At 35.0% G+C, this 17869-nt stretch overlaps 1 protein-coding gene and 1 pseudogene across 1 annotated transcript; one reads left to right on the top strand and one right to left on the bottom strand.

Moving 5' to 3' along the window:
• Nucleotides 1-1095: 1095 nt before the first annotated feature.
• Nucleotides 1096-11019, bottom strand: LOC134258878 (probable flavin-containing monoamine oxidase A; annotated as a pseudogene).
• Nucleotides 11020-11998: 979 nt separating this feature from the next.
• On the top strand, nucleotides 11999-17553 carry LOC134258877 (amine oxidase [flavin-containing]-like; the record flags this gene model as incomplete). Its single annotated transcript, XM_062741466.1, has 6 exons — nucleotides 11999-12115; nucleotides 14990-15077; nucleotides 15382-15553; nucleotides 15941-16055; nucleotides 17190-17347; nucleotides 17467-17553. Coding segments are annotated over exons 1-6 (729 nt in total), but the record flags the coding sequence as incomplete, so codon positions are not given.
• Between the last annotated feature and the right edge of the window lie 316 nt (nucleotides 17554-17869).

Below are 17869 nucleotides of genomic sequence, written 5' to 3'. Positions count from 1 at the left end.
TCTTTTTTTAAATTGTTGTTGTTTATAAAATCATTTGCTCTCATTGCAATGTGTGCCTGTTGTAAAATAAAATCAGTGTTTTTTTGGATGAATAAAAAATTCAGTATAAGGCCAAAAAAATTAATTTTTTGGTTCTTCGGGCCCCTCCTCATCTCTTCCAAGGGTGCCTTATTGCCTTTTTTATTGCTAAATCAATAAAAATAAACACCAAATCACCTCCCTCATCATTTTTTAGGTTTTTGGACAATGTAAAAGGTGCCTCATCATGTTTTGGGGCAATAAAAAAGGAAAAAAAAATGTCTCCCTCCCTCATCTTATTTCTTGAAAAAAAAAAGGCCTGAGAACCAAGTAATTAACTTTGCATGGCCTAAAGTATATGAATATTTACTCAATTAGATAATGAATTTAGTAACATTTTGTATTGAAAAACCATATGTGTTTATTATAAATTCTAAAGTATCTTTTCATTCAACAAAGCAAGATTGATGGCATCATACAAGCAGCATCTGCGTCGCACGGCCAAAATTTAAATGTTTCTGAAAATTACAATACCTTTACATGTCTATCAACAATTATCACTGAAAATCGTGATGGGAGCCATTTTAACATTTGATGTGCTTGTAAAAACAATTTTATTTTAGACAGTTTTTCTATATATTTTTTTACTGAAAAATAAAGTGATTATTGTAAAATCATATCTTTTCAAATTACATGTATTGGTAATATAAGCTGATTTTTTAGTTAAGAACATGTTATGGTACTATGATTTTATAGTTCTGTTATCCTAAAAAATAAGCAGTAATTAATATGATGAAAAGTATGTTGTGTCTTTAATTGGAAATTCAGATATAAACAATGCATTTTGTACACAACATTTTTGTTAAAGAAATAAAATACAAAAAAAAGAAATATTAATTTGCTTCCATTATGGCACAAACAGATGTCATTCTGAGAATAGAAATAAAGAAATACGTTTAAATTTTTGAAAAAAATTCTAAACTAAGTTCCAGAAAAAGTAAAGTTAATTTAAGGATTAAAGCTGGAATGTTATCATGCCCATTCACAATAATATTACAAAAATCAACAACATAAAAATTTGGCACAATCAAGAGACATTTTTTTAACATACATGTACATGTATTTCTATCACCTTTGTCATACTCATGTCACATCTACATAATACACAAAACAACATAATTCCTAAAAGATTGGATGGTTAATAAGTACTTATTAGGAATATAATAGCACATAGTCAAAACAAAGAATACATCAGGATTTTACAAAATAACGACTCTCGAAACTGACTCTGTGAACCTGAGGAAAAAAAAGGAAACTCTAAGATCAATTGGTTTAAAAAAAAAAATTGGGACAAAATTAAGGTTACGTAGAGAAAATAACATAACTGTATTTGATTCTAAAAGTTTGAAATGTCTGGTTATATTTACTTTTCATTAAGACTGCTGGCCACTTTTTTTGCTATGATAACAATGGCAACCAAAGCTCCTAATCCAAGAGTGACCTTGACAAATGTCCTTGACCTGCTTCCTTTCGATTTGGTTTGTGGAAGGAAACTGGAGGGGCCATAAGCTGTGGTGGCAAGTTCCTGGGCAGACACAGCCTGAGGTCGAAGGTGAAAGAGAATCTCATTAGCAGCTCTGAGTCCTGATTGGACGGCACCATTCATAAAGCCACACCATACGGTGGCCGATTCTGTCCCAGCAAAATGAATCCTGGGAATTTAAGAAAAAAAACTTTAAAAATAGCAAAGAAAAAAATTCTCAAGTGAACCTCAAAAATCAAACAAAAAAAACTAAAAAATTCTGTTACTTGGAAATAAAAATAAAGGGAATTATGATGCAAAATTCTGGTACAAAAATTTTTATTTCAATTTAAAATTTGCTTTTTTTTTAGGAAATCAGTAGCCATGTGATTTTAAGAGGATTTTTAGAAATTTTCCAACATACGGTGTATTTCAATGAAGGATTTTGAACCTATCCCATATACCCTGGGCTATAGGTTGAAAAAAAATTTGAGTTCCTTTCAGGTAATTTTTAAATTTTCTGGAAGTTGTTCTTGAAATCTTGTAGTAGTTTTATTGAGAAAAAAAAAATTTAAAATCAGTTTGAATTAAGTTTGATGTACACTCTACTGTCATTTCATCAAATGTACTGTGGACTTTTGCAAAAAAAAAAAGTTGATGATTCTGATTTGTGGACATGCAGCTATTTTGTTATTTTCTCATATACTGTGGTTTCATCAATTTTTGTAGGCATAAATTTTTGTTAATCCCTGTTGAGATTTTGCTAGGCTAGATATTTGGACTGACGACGGCTAGCCTAGCAGAATCTCAACAGGGATTAAAATTTTTGTGTATTTATAAAACAGACGTTTTTCAAGGATATATAATTTTGTGGACAAAAGCATTGCCTAAACAAGTGAATAACATTTTTTTTAATTTAATTATTATTTAAATTCATGGATATGCTCAACAAAAAATTCCTTGAAAATTGGTGCTCAACGAATTTTGATAAAACCCAGTAGATACCGTTATTCTCTGAGCAACTACCACAAAAACCGGTGTTAGATACCTGTTGAAGGGAAGTCAAAGTTGCAGCAAAGTAATCAGGGCCCCCTGGTTAAGAACACAGGGCACCCTTCATTATAGGGCTTACACCCCAGTCTTTTTCTACTAATGATAATTCAGTGCCCAGGTTAAGAAATCTAAAAGGGTTTTAATACCGCCATCTCCTGTCTTCTTTCTACAATAGTATATAGCTCATCAAAAACCAAGTGGAAGCAAATAATATAAATAATTAAAAAAAAAAAAAAAACATAAACAAATTTAGAAATCTGAAAGGAATTTTAACACTATGGATTCCTGTTTCTTTCCTACTATTATTGTATACAGGGTTATTTTTTCCCCATGTTATTTTTGCCCTTTTACACTTGCTGAAAAATTTGCCTCTTTTTAAAATTCAGTCCCAGTTCTTTAAGAATTTCATTGTTCTTTGTTTCCCCCTTTTTTAAATTCCCCCACTTGTGACTAGGGCAAAAGGGGCGAAAATAAAATGGGGGCAGAAATCTCCCTGTATACAGTATTAAAGCACATTTAAATTCAATCATCTCTCTGGTTCTCATTGGTCAGAGATTTAAAATTTTGAATATGTCTATTTCAAGTTAAAACTCACTAAAAGTATACAGTCAAACCTGGTTAGACACCACTTGTTAGAAGAAATTGCCAGATTAAACAAAATTAAAAAAAAAAATTTTTTTAAACAATGAAATGTACTGAATTGGATTTTTAGCTTAGATCCTATAAGGCAAGATTTCAAAATACACAACACCTGGATCAATCTAATTAAATAAAATTAGATGTTAATATCTTATATGTACATTAGCATTAACAACATTCCTTAAATATTTGAGGTAAAATTCAATTAAAACAACTCCCATTTCGTTTTCGATTATATCAACAAAAAAGATTTTTTTGCAGGAACAATTGACGGGTCGTTAAAAATTGACTTTAAAGTCCCCCTTATGGAATGTTGTTAAATGTTAGTGTAGCAAGAATGTGGGCAGTTAACATTAATTTTAATTAATTACCTGAATTGACAGGCATCACTGTATTACTTTTAAAATTTTTTTTCTTTGATAGATCAAAACAAAAAAGAAAATTGACATGAAAGCTGTAAATGGGTCTACAAGCGGTATGTGAAGGTGTATGTGCCAAAAAGCTGATGGGGCCAAGTTGCAACAGTTTTGTTTCTCTTTGCTTTATTTTTCTTTCCTTGTCAGAGCAAAAAGTAACATTTTGATCATGTACTTCAAGTTTCATGATGATATCACATCTTATAAGAAAATTATGAAAAAATAAAGAAAGAATATAAGTGTACACCGGCGCATGAAAACAAGCGTAAATTACGTCTCTTATAACGTCATTATCTCTTTGTCTGCTTCACTAGCGGGTATTAACATTCAATGATTTTTTTACGTGATAGACCACTCTTGATTAACGGACATATTTAAATTCATTACTGTCTGTTTGTTTTTTATTTACTTGTTTTTTTTAAAAGCATATTCAAATTTCAGCCGAAATTTAGTCGAAAGATTGCCTTAAATTGAAGCTTAAGGCAGTAGAGTCAAAACAAATTGTTTGACGTCGTTCGCGGTCCAGATTTTTCCAAATTGTCTGCGTTTATCAAACAGTACTCTACTTCTTACATGCCGTAATTAACTATTTTCGGTACAGAAGAAAAAATCTCATTGAATATCGTGCAATTTAAAAATACCTTTATTTTAAATCTAATATTTAATGTCACTTATCTATCTTTTTCCCGTCTTTGATGCTATTCATATCCAACACAATTTATTACATCTCAGTGCGCCGACTACGCGTTTGACAACGTCATTTTCATCAAACTCAATTTCAACGATACTATGAAAATCATGACACCAATCGCGTGTTTCTAATGATATTTATATGAAATTTTGACATGATATTAAGATTTTTATTCTGGTTTCAGTGATTTAAATTTGAGTCCAATGTATTATATAGTACTAAAGAAATAAAAGCAAATGTAATAGCTATATGCATAAATTATTCAGAATTTTGTCTGTGCGCCGACAGGCCTTATCAGCCTTCATATAAATCGTCCTAATATTATTAATATGAAAGATATGTATTTAAAAATTCACAATTTTAAAGAACATCAAATATATTATGTCTTTGCAAAATTTGGTAAGTATTGGTTTCATGATTAAAAAATTATAAACGTTGTCTACGACTTTTGGGACAACCCTTGTATTGTAAAGGAGGTCCTCTAGATGCCATTGCTTTAAGGTTCATCGATACTCTGATAAGAAAGACAACTCTTAATGACATAAATGCCTATTCTTCCTTTATAGATCTGCCAAGTTGAAGTGTCTTTTTTGTCCAATTTTGCCCCACAACCTATGCTATAATTGTTTGTACTTCACTTATAAAATACATTTCTTTTGGAAAATCTGTAATCTGAAAAAATACAAGTAGTACCGGTAGATAACTAGTAAAAATGATTATTCTTTATTTTTAAGAAAATCAAACCTTTTGATTTCTCCACTGAATGGCAGGTGCTCCTCCCAGAAAAGCTACAATGGCAGCATTTCCTCTGACTGACGTGGCATCATACACAATACAGAGTGGCCCCCTATCACATTCAGTTGACAAACTAGGTCCACCATTGGTTACAAATTCTCCTGATAAACCAGCTTTCCTCCAGAATGCCTGAATTTATATCAGATTTCAGATCATGTCATAAACTATGGATCAACTTCACCAATTTGAAAGTAACATATATATATACAACCAAAATGTTAATAATATTCTTGCAAAATCATTGTGAAAAAATGAATCTAAGATATTTCATACCTTTATTGTTCATTCTATTTGATATCAACATAAATTTTATTTGAATAAGAACTAGTTCTGATGTTACACTTGCCTCTTTATAAGTGACAATGACTTTAATTAGATTTCCAGCAGGCATCCTTTTTACCAGTTCTCTTTTGCATGAAGGCATCAAAGGGTCAAAATGAATTTTATCTAAAGGAGAAAAAAAAGATATAATGAAAAAAAAAATCTGATTTGCTCAGAAAGTCATCTTAGAAAATTTTCTGCCCATCCTCAACCCACTGACTAACCAGAAGTCTCTGTCGAGACTGTAGCCCTACGTGTTTGTAATTATAACAAAGGAAGAGAAAAGTAGCAGATGATCTTGAAACTTTGAAAAAGCAATAAATAGATCAATGATCTTTGATTAAGTCTCTTTTCATAGAAAGATTGCAATCAGACTAAAACTGAAGGAGTAGCAGCTTTTCAAAACAATCTTATAAAATTTTCAATTTTTAGTAATCATGGCAACATCATTCATCGAAATCTAAATTGATGAAAAGAATAATCATTAAATTTTGAATCTTAAAGTAGTCTACTTGTGTGCCAAGTTCTACTGAATTCTAATCAAAACTTTAGAAAAAGTAACAATTTGAAATTATTTCAAAGAATTGTTTATTTTTAGTAACCACAGAAACATTGTTAATGAAATCAAAACCAATAAATAATTATGTACCATAGTACAGTCCTCTTGCATGCCAAGTTTAATTGAAATCAGATCAAAACTGTAGGAGGAGTAGCATTTTGATTGTATTTCACATAAATTTCTATTTTTAGTAACCATGGCAAAACCATTCATCCAAATCAAAACTGATACAAAGGAATGACATCTATTTGCATGAAAATGTTTCTTTTTTTATCGGTTATGCTTGCGCAGATCTAGAAAAGGAGTTGGATTGTTTATTTTTTTTGACTGGGTTGAACCCTCCCCCTTAGAAAAAAAAAATACTGGATTGACATGTCTGTTATGTACATGAAGCATAAAATCATTGTAGATTAGATCTTACTTAGTCACACAAATGTAAAGTGAAAGTATATGTATAAGGGTATAAGATTTATTTGTGAGACTTACTTGTCATGTTGGGTGGAACAGCCAGGACTAATCTGTCACAACTATAGATATCCCCCTTCTCCGTTGTCACGGTAACATCACCATTATCTTGCTGCAAGATTTTAAAAAGATACCCAATCATTGAAAAGGTTAAAATCTAACGGAGTCTTAATTTGAAAATACAAATCTTGAATTATTATAAAATGAGGCGACATTTTTCAATTCACCATTTAATTCTTTTTTTTTTATCCTTTGCTGAAAATTGATAAAATTGACTGTTTTTCTTTAGAATGGAATGTCCTTTTGCAATATATTTCTATCTTGTTTTGATTTTTTGCACCTGTGTGATTTTTTTGACTGGTTGCTGCAGCTGAACACAAGATGGAGGAAGGGAAGCTGCTAACTTCTGACTGATCTGCTGGGCTCCTCCCTATCAAATAACACAGAATAACACAGTTTCTGACATTTAAATCTTGCAATGCACTTATAAAAAAAATGTGGCTAAAAATTAGTTATAAATATTTTCCCCAGAAATTTATTGCTTTAGTTTCTAATGAAGAAAAGATTTTTTGTCTCAAGAGAATACAATCCACCAGAATATATTAACAGGACAAATTTTTTAAAAAAATGCATCAAGCTTATACTGTTTATATAAAGTTTACAATTACATTTATCTTACAATAATTCTATATTCCTGTGCTGTGTACTCTGTGGCCTCTATAAGATTCTTAAGACTGCCTGCACCACTCAAATAACTAATGTAGTACAAAACCGAAATCTGAGATGACTCTATGCCAAACATACAGCGATTGGCAGCCTCTATGGTCTCTTTGGCACCTGATGAAGAAAACAATATCAAGCTCGATCATTAAGCATCCAGAACACTTTGGACCTTTCACAGAATAGTGTTTTTCTGTGAAAGGCCCAAGGTGTTCCGGATGGTTCATTAAGGGGATGGGTGAATATCTGGTTGTACAGTAAAACTTGTCTGATCCAGGCACAACTGGTTCCAAAGAAATTGGCCAGATTAGACAACATTTCAGATTAAATGACATTTTAAACAAATTTATTTTAAAATTTGTTAAAAAAGACTAAAAGTTTTTCATCATATAAAGCAAGATTTTGGATAATACAACATTCACACAGGCACCTGCAGTTACTTATTTTTCTTTTAATAAAAAAAAATAACCATACCTAATAATAAACAAAAAATAAGTAACGTCAGGTGCCTGTGAACATTCAGTAAGATTAGACAAGTTTCACTGTAGTTCTTTTCTATGATAGCTCCTGTGACAAAACATACTGCTTTTCAATGTAAATTCAGTCATATGCCGTATGGATTATTTTCAAATGAATGATATTTGTCATTTTTTTCAGGATACAATGTAAGCAAGGGGAATATGTTGAGCAGACTGTGACTTGAACCCGTGACCTCCAGTATACCTTGTGGGTGCTCCACCAACAGATCTACCTGGGAGGCCAATATGTGTACCAAATGCGTAAAACACTTCTTCTTACAAATCATACATGGGACACATTGCACACCTGAGTAACTTTGTTCTTTACCAGATTCCCCCTTTGTAATACCTATCATGGCCCCGCCCAGGGGTCATGATTTGAATAATTTAGAATTTAAACAACCCCAGGATGCTTCCACATAAGTTTCAGCTTTTCTATCCCAGTGGTTCTTGAGAAGAAGATTTTTAAAGAATTTTCCTATAGTATATATTTCTAAATCAATGTATCGGTAAAATGTGGTTTACCTATTGTGGCCCCACTCTACCCCTGGGCTCATGATTTAAACAAATTAGAATCTAACACTATCCCAGGATGCTTCCAGGATGTTTCAGCTTTTCTGGCCTAATGCTTTTTGAGAAGAGGATTTTTTAATGACCCCACCTTATTTTTATCTTTTCTTATCTCCCTAAGTAAGGGACATGACTCTCCATTTTAACAATTTAAACTCCCCTTCACCCAAGGGTACTTTGTGCCATGTTTGATTAGAATTGGCCATGTGGTTCTTGAGAAGAAGCTGATAATGGGGAAAGTTTACAGACAGATGGACAACAGAGAGTGGGTTATCAGGAAAGCTCACTTGAGCTTTCACTTTAGGTGAGCTAATAACAGATATGAAAAAATGTCAGCCAGTCTTTGGGATTAAACCCGGGAACTGTGTGGGATTCTATGGGCTAAGCTAATGGGTCAGTGCACATAGTCCTGTTATACATGTGCAATAAAATATGAATGTTAGAAATAATGAAACATTTTTTATACCTTTAGTCCACAATTGCTTGTTGAGAAATGTGTCCAAGGTCATGGCATCCCACTCAGCTCCATACGGACTCTGGTATGGATCCTGGATATCAACTTGCTTTCTCATCCATTCCAGCTACCAACGAGATTGAAATAATGTACGAAAGATAATTTTAAAAAATTGTGATTAATGTTTTAAAAATTTCATGAGAATAGGGACAAAGAATCTAGAAGCATGTTAATGTCTGATGAAAAACAAGCAGGGTTGAATTTATTTAAAGTGTCATATTGATAAAATGGATGTCGGAAATTTCCCAGTAATCATTTGAATGTGTGTTTGCCTGGTGGGAACATGCAACTTAAAAAAAAATAATTCAATTTTTTTCCCCAAAAATGTTGGTATCATTGGAATTAACATGATTAAGGTTTGATTGATTTTTGCTTCGTTAGAATGAGAAGGGGAGGAGTGTCTCCAGAAATGGTCTCTGGTGAATTTCCAGAAAGCAGTATAGTTTATACCAACCTTGTACATAAATCTCTGTAGATCAATCAGTGCTAGTGGTGACAGCGGGGGGATATCTGAGCTATAGCTGCTAATTCTGTCACTTCCCAGCTGCATAAACTTCTTGCCCTCCAGATACTGGACATGTGTGGAGAGTCCCAGCTCCTCCAACAGGGCCATGATGTGGGGCTGACATCTACAAAAAACATTCACATGGTCAACTATGCACAATCAAAAACTTATTAATTTATAGTTACTACCGCTAGCTAAACTTGATGATTTAGTCAGATGTAGGTTTATGTTAAGTCATGTTATTTCTGTTGTTCTGTCAGTGGCGGATTTAAGGGGGGCGCACCCGGCGCGCGCCCCCTCTAAAATTGTCAAAGTAAGGGTAAATCACTGTTTCGTCTAGAAAATGTACATATGTCTACTTGGTAGACCTCTTTTTTACCCTACAAAATCTCTAGAATCCAGGAGCTTCCGGGGGCTTTGCCCCCAGGGCCCCCACCAGGGCTTTGCGCTTACCGACTGGGGGCCTCAAGGCGGCTCCCAGACTCCCTGCCTATTTTTGGCGCCCCCTCTAACTTCAATTCCTGGATCCGCGCCTGACTGTATATATGTGCCGACTATAAATAAAATTTATTTGACCTGACTTGAAGTGCTATTCTGGAGGGAAAAACAAAGAAAAATTTTGTAAATCACTAAATTCAATGTGTACACTCACTGTGGTATTAAGTCAAATGGTTCTGCTTTGCATAATGTGACATGTTTTGTAAATGACTTCATAATCATAATTGCCTTACTGAATAGCCTTACCGTAGAAATAAAAATTTTAATCCATGCTACTTTACTCCGCATTAGCTGTTTTGTGAATTTAATTTAATTCAAATTATTTTATTTCATATCAGTTTACTATGAACATGATGAATTACACTCTCCATGTGAATTAGAGGGCATAAGAATGAGTCAGTGCAAATTAATGAAAAGGTCAATGAAATCAAAGCAATTGTATAGAACTGGCTTAATTAATTAATGCTCACTCGATCTCTATGTTAAAATGAATTAACCCAAAATATGTTTATAAATATATTAACGAGTAGACTCTTTTCAAATATATATTATTCTAATCTGTTTGCTAAATATTATCCTAAAAATCTGAATGAAAAAAGTCCTCAGTCTTGAAATCAATATTATTTTGAAATCAACGTTTAATAAGCTACCTTCCAACCCACTGTCCTCCAAGGTCAAAGTTATCTGTTCCATCTGCTGCCTTTAATGGTAATGTTAATGTTCGTCCACCAACTCTGTCTACAAATAAAAGAGGAAAATTAGATTAATTAAGGCGCTTCGCCTCTTGCATGAAAATGATGAAGCCAAAATTTGTTTTTCTTTGAATGATAAGATGTCTTTTCTATCTTCTGTGGACAATGGTCATGGTTTGATCAGTCTAGCAAACACATGGTTTTACTGTTCTTGAAGGGAAGAATTCTACAGATTTTCCTGCATATTTTTATGTAAAATTTTGATAATCATATTGTCCCTGAGGTGAGCTAAAAAGCAGACACCGAGTTATCTGTTATTCCGTGAACAACTGGCAGGCTACATAAAAACAAACATTGCATACACAAAGTTACAGCAGTAACAACTTCTAATTTTAGCTGGAAAAGTCACCTTTGGCTTCAAGCACAACAATCTGTAAAGATGCATCCTTTTTATGAAGCTGATAGGCAGCAGTCAGCCCCGATATACCCCCACCCACCACCACAACATCTACTTTCATTTTCAAACACCGACTAATGCGGTGTCTGGTCAAATTATCCACAACAGAAATAGAGGGGTGCGTCGATTTACCCAAAAGGACCCAAAAGGACCCAAAAGGAACCCAAAAGGACCCAAAAGGACCCAAAAGGAACCCAAAAGGACCCAAAAGGAACCCAAAAGGACCCAAAAGGAAATCAAAAGGATTCGAATTAATATATTATAATACATTGAAAATTAATAATTTGAATTAAATTATGAATATTATATTATAAATTTACCTAAAAATTGGCAAAAACATACATTTATATTGTTGCAACTTTTCTTAAAGAAATAACATACGACTTTTATAACACATCAATCATTAAATCTGGTCAGATATGCTTTGATTTCTTTTAGCTGAATTTAACAAAGTGCACTGTATTATTCTATTTCTCCTTCTGTTTTATTATATCTTATTATATGATATTTGATAAATAAAGAAATAAGTTTATTTAATGACATGTTCTAGGCATATGGTATCGGGGATGGGTGGGGGTGGGGGATGGGGGGGGGCCTCCCACCTCAACCCAAACACGCACTTTACCCTCAAAAAACTAGTTTTAGTTTTAATAAAATATGAAAGTATTCATTATATATCCATTTAATCTCTTTATTTAAAGTCCTTTTGGGTCGTTCTTAATTTCCTTTTGGGTCCTTTTGGGTTCCTTTTGGGTCCTTTTGGGTTCCTTTTGGTCCTTTTGGGTTCTTTTGGGTCCTTTTGGGTCCTTTTGGTAAATCGACGCACCGGAAATAGAGTCGTCAATAACATCGTCATAAACATATTCAGAGAGGTACACTTTGCTGATGTTATGTGCAGTATGCATTTGCTATATTTTTAATAAAGTTTATTGTAAATTTATTCATCATCACCATGCAATTTACGTTTCGTATCTTAACTAAAATTTCGATGACACTTGTGCATCTTTTTAGGGGGAGGAAATTGACTCGGCACCGATGGAATGGTTGTTCAAAATGAATGTAGATGTTGTGATTGTGGGCGGAGGTATATCGGGACTGACTGCTGCGTATCAACTCCATAAAAAGGACTCATCTTTACAGATCGTTGTGTTAGAGGCCAAAAGTAACTAACCCAGTTAAGGTTATAAATTGTCAATGTATGCAATGTAAGAAAATATATCCATAATTAAGACAAGACATGTACAATGTATAAATGTATAATGGTCCCTCTGAGTCTGGTCACCCAAGGATACTTGTACCATTACCATATATGCACAAGTCACAGTATAAAAAACAGGGATAAGAATCGGGGGGAACACACAGTTTTGTATGTGTCATAATTTAATTGCTACTTTTGAGTGACTTATTTAATTTTAAAGTTCTGCAACATTTTCCTATGGGGGTGTTTTTACCAGGGTCACAAAATATTGTGGATCCTGTGTTAAGTTAAGAACTAAATCTTATCAAATATAAAACAAAAACAACACCAGAGTTAGTTTTAACGAGTGAATTAATAATATCCAAGTGCATTTTTACAAGTCAAATCCAAGCTATGTATATATCTGCAGTTCACTATCTCACTCTCCATGTATACTCTTGAGTCTGTCTGACACCTGACTTGATTAGGGCACTTGCTAGGGCATTAGGCTCTATGGATAGGGCACTTGTTAGGACATTAGGCTCCATAGATACGGCACCTGCTAGGGCATTAAGCTCCATTGATAGGGCACCTGTTAGGGCATTAGGCTCCATAGATAGGGCACCTGCTAGGGTAATTAGGCTCCATAGATAGGGCACCTGTTAGGGCATTAGGCTCCATAGATAGGGCACCTGCTAGGGTAATTAAACTCCATAGATAGGGCACCTGTTAGGGCATCAGGCTCCATAGATAGCACACCTGTTAGGGCATTAGGCTCTATAGTTAGGGCACCTGTTAGGGCATTAGGCTCCATTGATAGGGCAACTGTTAGGGCATTAGGCTCCATAGATATGGCACCTGTTAGGGCATTAGTCTTCATAGATATGATACCTGTTAGGGCATTTGGCTCCATAGATAGGGTACCTGTTAGGGCATTAGGCTCCATAGATAGGGCACCTGTTAGGGTATCAGGCTTCATAGATAGGGCACCTGTTAGGGCATCAGGCTCCATAGATAGGGCACCTGTTAGGGTATCAGGCTCTATGATTAGGGCACCTGTTGGGGCATTAGGCTCCATGATTAGGGCACCTGTTAGGGCATTAGGCTCCATAGATAGGGCACCTGTTAGGGTAATTAGGCTTCATAGATACGGCACCTGTTAGGGCATTAGGCTCCATAGATAGGGCACCTGTTAGGGCATTAGGCTCCATAGATAGGGCACCTGCTAGGGTAATTAGGCTCCATAGATAGGGCACCTGTTGGGGCATTAGGCTCCATCATTAGGGCACCTGTTAGGGCATTAGGCTCCATCAGATAGGGTACCTGTTAGGGCATTAGGCTCCATAGATAGGGTACCTGTTAGGGCATTAGGCTCCATAGATAGGGTACCTGTTGGGGCATTAGGCTCCATAGATAGGGCACCTGTTGGGGCATTAGGCTCCATAGATAGGACACCTGTTAGGGCATTAGGCTCCATAGATAGGACACCTGTTAGGGCATTAGGCTCCATAGATAGGGCACCTGCTAGGGTAATAAGACTCCATATATAGGGACCCTGTTAGGGCATTAGGCTCCAGACATAGGGCACCTGTTAGAGTATTAGGCTCATAGAATAGGGCACCTGTTGGGGCATTAGGCTCCATAGATAGGGCACCTGTTGGGGCATTAGGCTCCATAGATAGGACACCTGTTAGGGCATTAGGCTCCATAGATAGGACACCTGTTAGGGCATTAGGTTCCATAGATAGGGCACCTGTTAGGGCATTAGGCTCCATAGATAGGGCACCTGCTAGGGTAATTAGGCTCCATAGATAGGGCACCTGTTGGGGCATTAGGCTCCATAGATTAGGGCACCTGTTAGGGCATTAGGCTCCATAGATAGGGTACCTGTTAGGGCATTAGGCTCCATAGATAGGGTACCTGTTAGGGCATTAGGCTCCATAGATAGGGTACCTGTTGGGGCATTAGGCTCCATAGATAGGGCACCTGTTGGGGCATTAGGCTCCATAGATAGGACACCTGTTAGGGCATTAGGCTCCATAGATAGGACACCTGTTAGGGCATTAGGCTCCATAGATAGGGCACCTGCTAGGGTATCAGGCTCCATGATTAGGGCACCTGTTAGGGCATTAGGCTCCATAGATAGGGCACCTGTTAGAGTATTAGGCTTCATAGATAGGGCACCTGTTGGGGCATTAGGCTCCATAGATAGGGCACCTGTTGGGGCATTAGGCTCCATAGATAGGACACCTGTTAGGGCATTAGGCTCCATAGATAGGACACCTGTTAGGGCATTAGGTTCCATAGATAGGACACCTTTTAGGGCATTAGGCTCCATAAAAAGGGCATCTATTAGGGCATTAGGCTCCAAGTATTAGGGCCGCCACACCATTGTTTGGTGTCAAGACACTCAATACATTTAGAGCATAAGAGATTAGGGCCTTAATTGTCATGTTTAGGGCCTTTCATATGAACAAAATTTCATTCCTGTTCTATTTACAACAATATCATATTTATATATATAAAAACAAAAACATTACAGTTTATTTAACTGAGATTTATACTAGATTTTGGGATACAGGGTTCTTTAAAAAACACAAGAGAATTTAATATTTACATAGTCTTATTTTTTTGCCTGTGGTGTATTTTTAGGTTTATATTATTATACATTTGTAGCTTTAGATTCTCAATTCCCTCACAGCACTGTTTTCTGTCAGACTTTTCTTTGCTATAGCTCCCTAATATTTATAACCATGGTTCTTCTTTACCATCAATTCAAAAGTAATCTTCTTCCACCTTCAAATGAAAACAAACTGTGCAGTTCCCCATGAAATAAGTTTTTACCCCTCTATCTTTTAGACAGAGTTGGTGGACGAACATTAACATTACCACTAAAGGCAGCAGATGGAACAGACAATTTTGACCTCGGAGGCCAGTGGGTTGGAAGGTAAATATGAGATTAAAACATGCATTAATCTGTTTTGTTAAGAATTCTTAAGCATTAATTTAGGAAATTCCAAAAAGTTCTAAGATTCCTATCAATCCTTTATACTTGTCTCTTGGCAGAAAATTTAAAACAAGCAAGTTTATTGGTCTTTATGGATGACTATAAAGGGTTGAGAGGTGGATTAAATACTGGATTAAATGTTGGTTTAACAATGTGCATAGAATTAGAGAGTGAGCATATCTGCACATATCATTAGAAACATTTTTTAAATTGTTAGATTTCATTATTTTTGTTTATTTTTTAGGTGCCAGCCCCACATCATGGCCCTGTTGGAGGAGCTGGGACTCACACATGTACAGTATCTGGAGGGCAAGAAGTTTATGCAGCTGGGAAGTGACAGAATCAGCAGCTATAGCTCAGATATCCCCTCGCTGTCTCCACTAGCACTGATTGATCTACAGAAGTTAATGTTCAAGGTTTGTGGATTTTATTCAAGGAATAGAAAGTGTACATAGATAGTGTGAAAGTTTATATTTATTTGTGCCACTCATTTAATCATGAGATATATAAATCTTGAGTGAGGGGAATTGCTTTCATAATATCAATATATGAGTCAACATGATATATGATATATGAGTTGACACTGGGACTTTTAGGGTGAGCACAGTGTTGTATATTGATTTCTGAATTAAATAATCCAATAGAAGGGAAAAAAGAGTCAATGCGCAAATGTCAGCTTTATTTTCTTTTTTTTTTATTTCCAACTAATATGTTTTCAGAAAAATTAGAACTTCATGTCTATCTGTAATAATGAGAGGGGGAAATGGTGCATTTTAAAATTACTCCCAAATTTTAAATTGCAGCTGGAATGGATGAGAAAACAAGTTGATATCCGTGATCCATACCAGAGTCCGTATGGAGCTGAGTGGGATGCCATGACCTTGGACACATTTGTCAATAACCAACTTTGGACCAAAGGTTTTGTAAATTTTTTCTCAGTGTCAACTACTTACAGTACCAATTCTAATACTACATTTTCAGTACATCACTAAAATTGGGGGGGGGGGGCAACCAGGTTCTCAGTTAACATTCCTATAGTATAAATAAGGTTGGGAAAAAAAGTGGGGGGGGGGCCGCCCCCCCCCCCCCCCTGTTGCTACGCCCCTGTATATTACACATATACATGTAGTATATCACAGAACATTGAGGGGCACATACCAGAATATTTGCCCCGCACTGACAAGAAAGTGTGTAGTGTTATGCCACCTAATGCAGAAGGCTCTCATATATAGAATAAATAATAAAAATTTCTTAAGGACATATGCAATGCACCTTAGCTACTGATGATTTTTCTAGATATTTTTAAAATAAGATTAAAGTGCCATATCAGATGTTCATAGGCAAAAGATCAGCATGCATTACCAGGAGTTTTGAAAAGATATCAATCGTTAAAAATTCTTGTAAAATTCAAATAAAAATGCAAAAAAAATTACTAAACATATACCGTATAAGTAAAAATTTTAGCAAGGATTTAATTTTGGCATTATTAGCGAGGGTGTCATGATTGCTAAAGATTAATCGCGCTTTCTTTGCAATAGCTTCTTTAGATGGTTTTTTAAAATCGCAATAATTACAACTCGCTAAAAATAAAATACCCATTTTTAAGAACAAATCACCTAATTTGTGTCTAGCTAAAATTTTCACTTATACAGTATTTTAGACGTTTTGTTTATTCAAACTTGTTTTGGAAAAGTGTACAACAGCATATATTGACATTTAAAATGAAGCATTTAGTTCCTTTAAGTATTGGAACTCTTCAACTCCAAAGAAAAACACAACAAAGTTCAAACTACATTGCATACGTCCTTAACAACTTTGATACTAATTTTCGTGGGGTTTAATTTTCGTTGTTTTCGTGGTATGAAGAGACCCACGAATTCATGTCCACCACGAAATGTAAATTTTCATATGCACAACTACTAAAAAGGTCTTCACCAACGAAATCAAATCCCCACGAACCAGCATTTTTTCCTTCAACCACGAAAATTGGACCCCACGAAAATATGTGATTTTACAGTATATCATTTAAATAATTATTTTCTTCTTCACCAGGTGCCAGAGATGCTATAGAGACAGCCTTGCGTGGTATGCTTGGTGTGGAGTTATCACAGATCTCTGTACTGTACTTTATAAGTTATATGAGTGCTGCTGGTGGTCTTAAGAATCTGATAGAGGCTACAGAATACACAGCACAGGAATATAAAATTGTGGTTAGTATTTTACCTCTATACATGTATACTGTTAATCAATAATTCATTAAAGTAAATCTCATTACTTGCACAGATAAAAATTGTCCAGAAATCAAGGAATTTGTAAATTTATTTTGAAGGGAGGAGCCCAGCAGATCAGTCAGAAGTTAGCAGCTTCCCCTCCATCTTGTGTTCAGATGCAGCAACCTGTCAGCAAAATCACACAGGTATAAAGAACTTTACAGAAAATCAGAAAGACTGAATGTCTTACTCTTATCAAATAATATAAACAAGCCAAGATTTATTTACAGGTATGTGCAAGAAATATAATGACTTTTAAGTTTATTTTGTCAGCTAGAGCTCGCAATCAAAAAACAAGTCTTGCAAGCAATAAGGAATTTGTTGAAAGGTAGCAAGTTATCATTAATTTGACTACTGTAAATCACTTTTTATTCGCGAGAACTTTATTTTCGCGTAAATACGCGAGACAGTGTGCTCACGAAAATTAAATTCGGTAAAAGATTCCTTAAGATTATATAAAGC

The sequence above is a fragment of the Saccostrea cucullata genome, unplaced genomic scaffold (genome assembly GCF_032062105.1).
Source record: "Saccostrea cucullata isolate Sc308-1 unplaced genomic scaffold, CSIRO_AGI_Scuc_v1 ctg13167, whole genome shotgun sequence".
NCBI lineage: Eukaryota > Metazoa > Mollusca > Bivalvia > Ostreida > Ostreidae > Saccostrea > Saccostrea cuccullata.
Note: the sequence above shows the minus strand (reverse complement) of the source record. Positions and strands in the feature narration are given on the sequence as shown.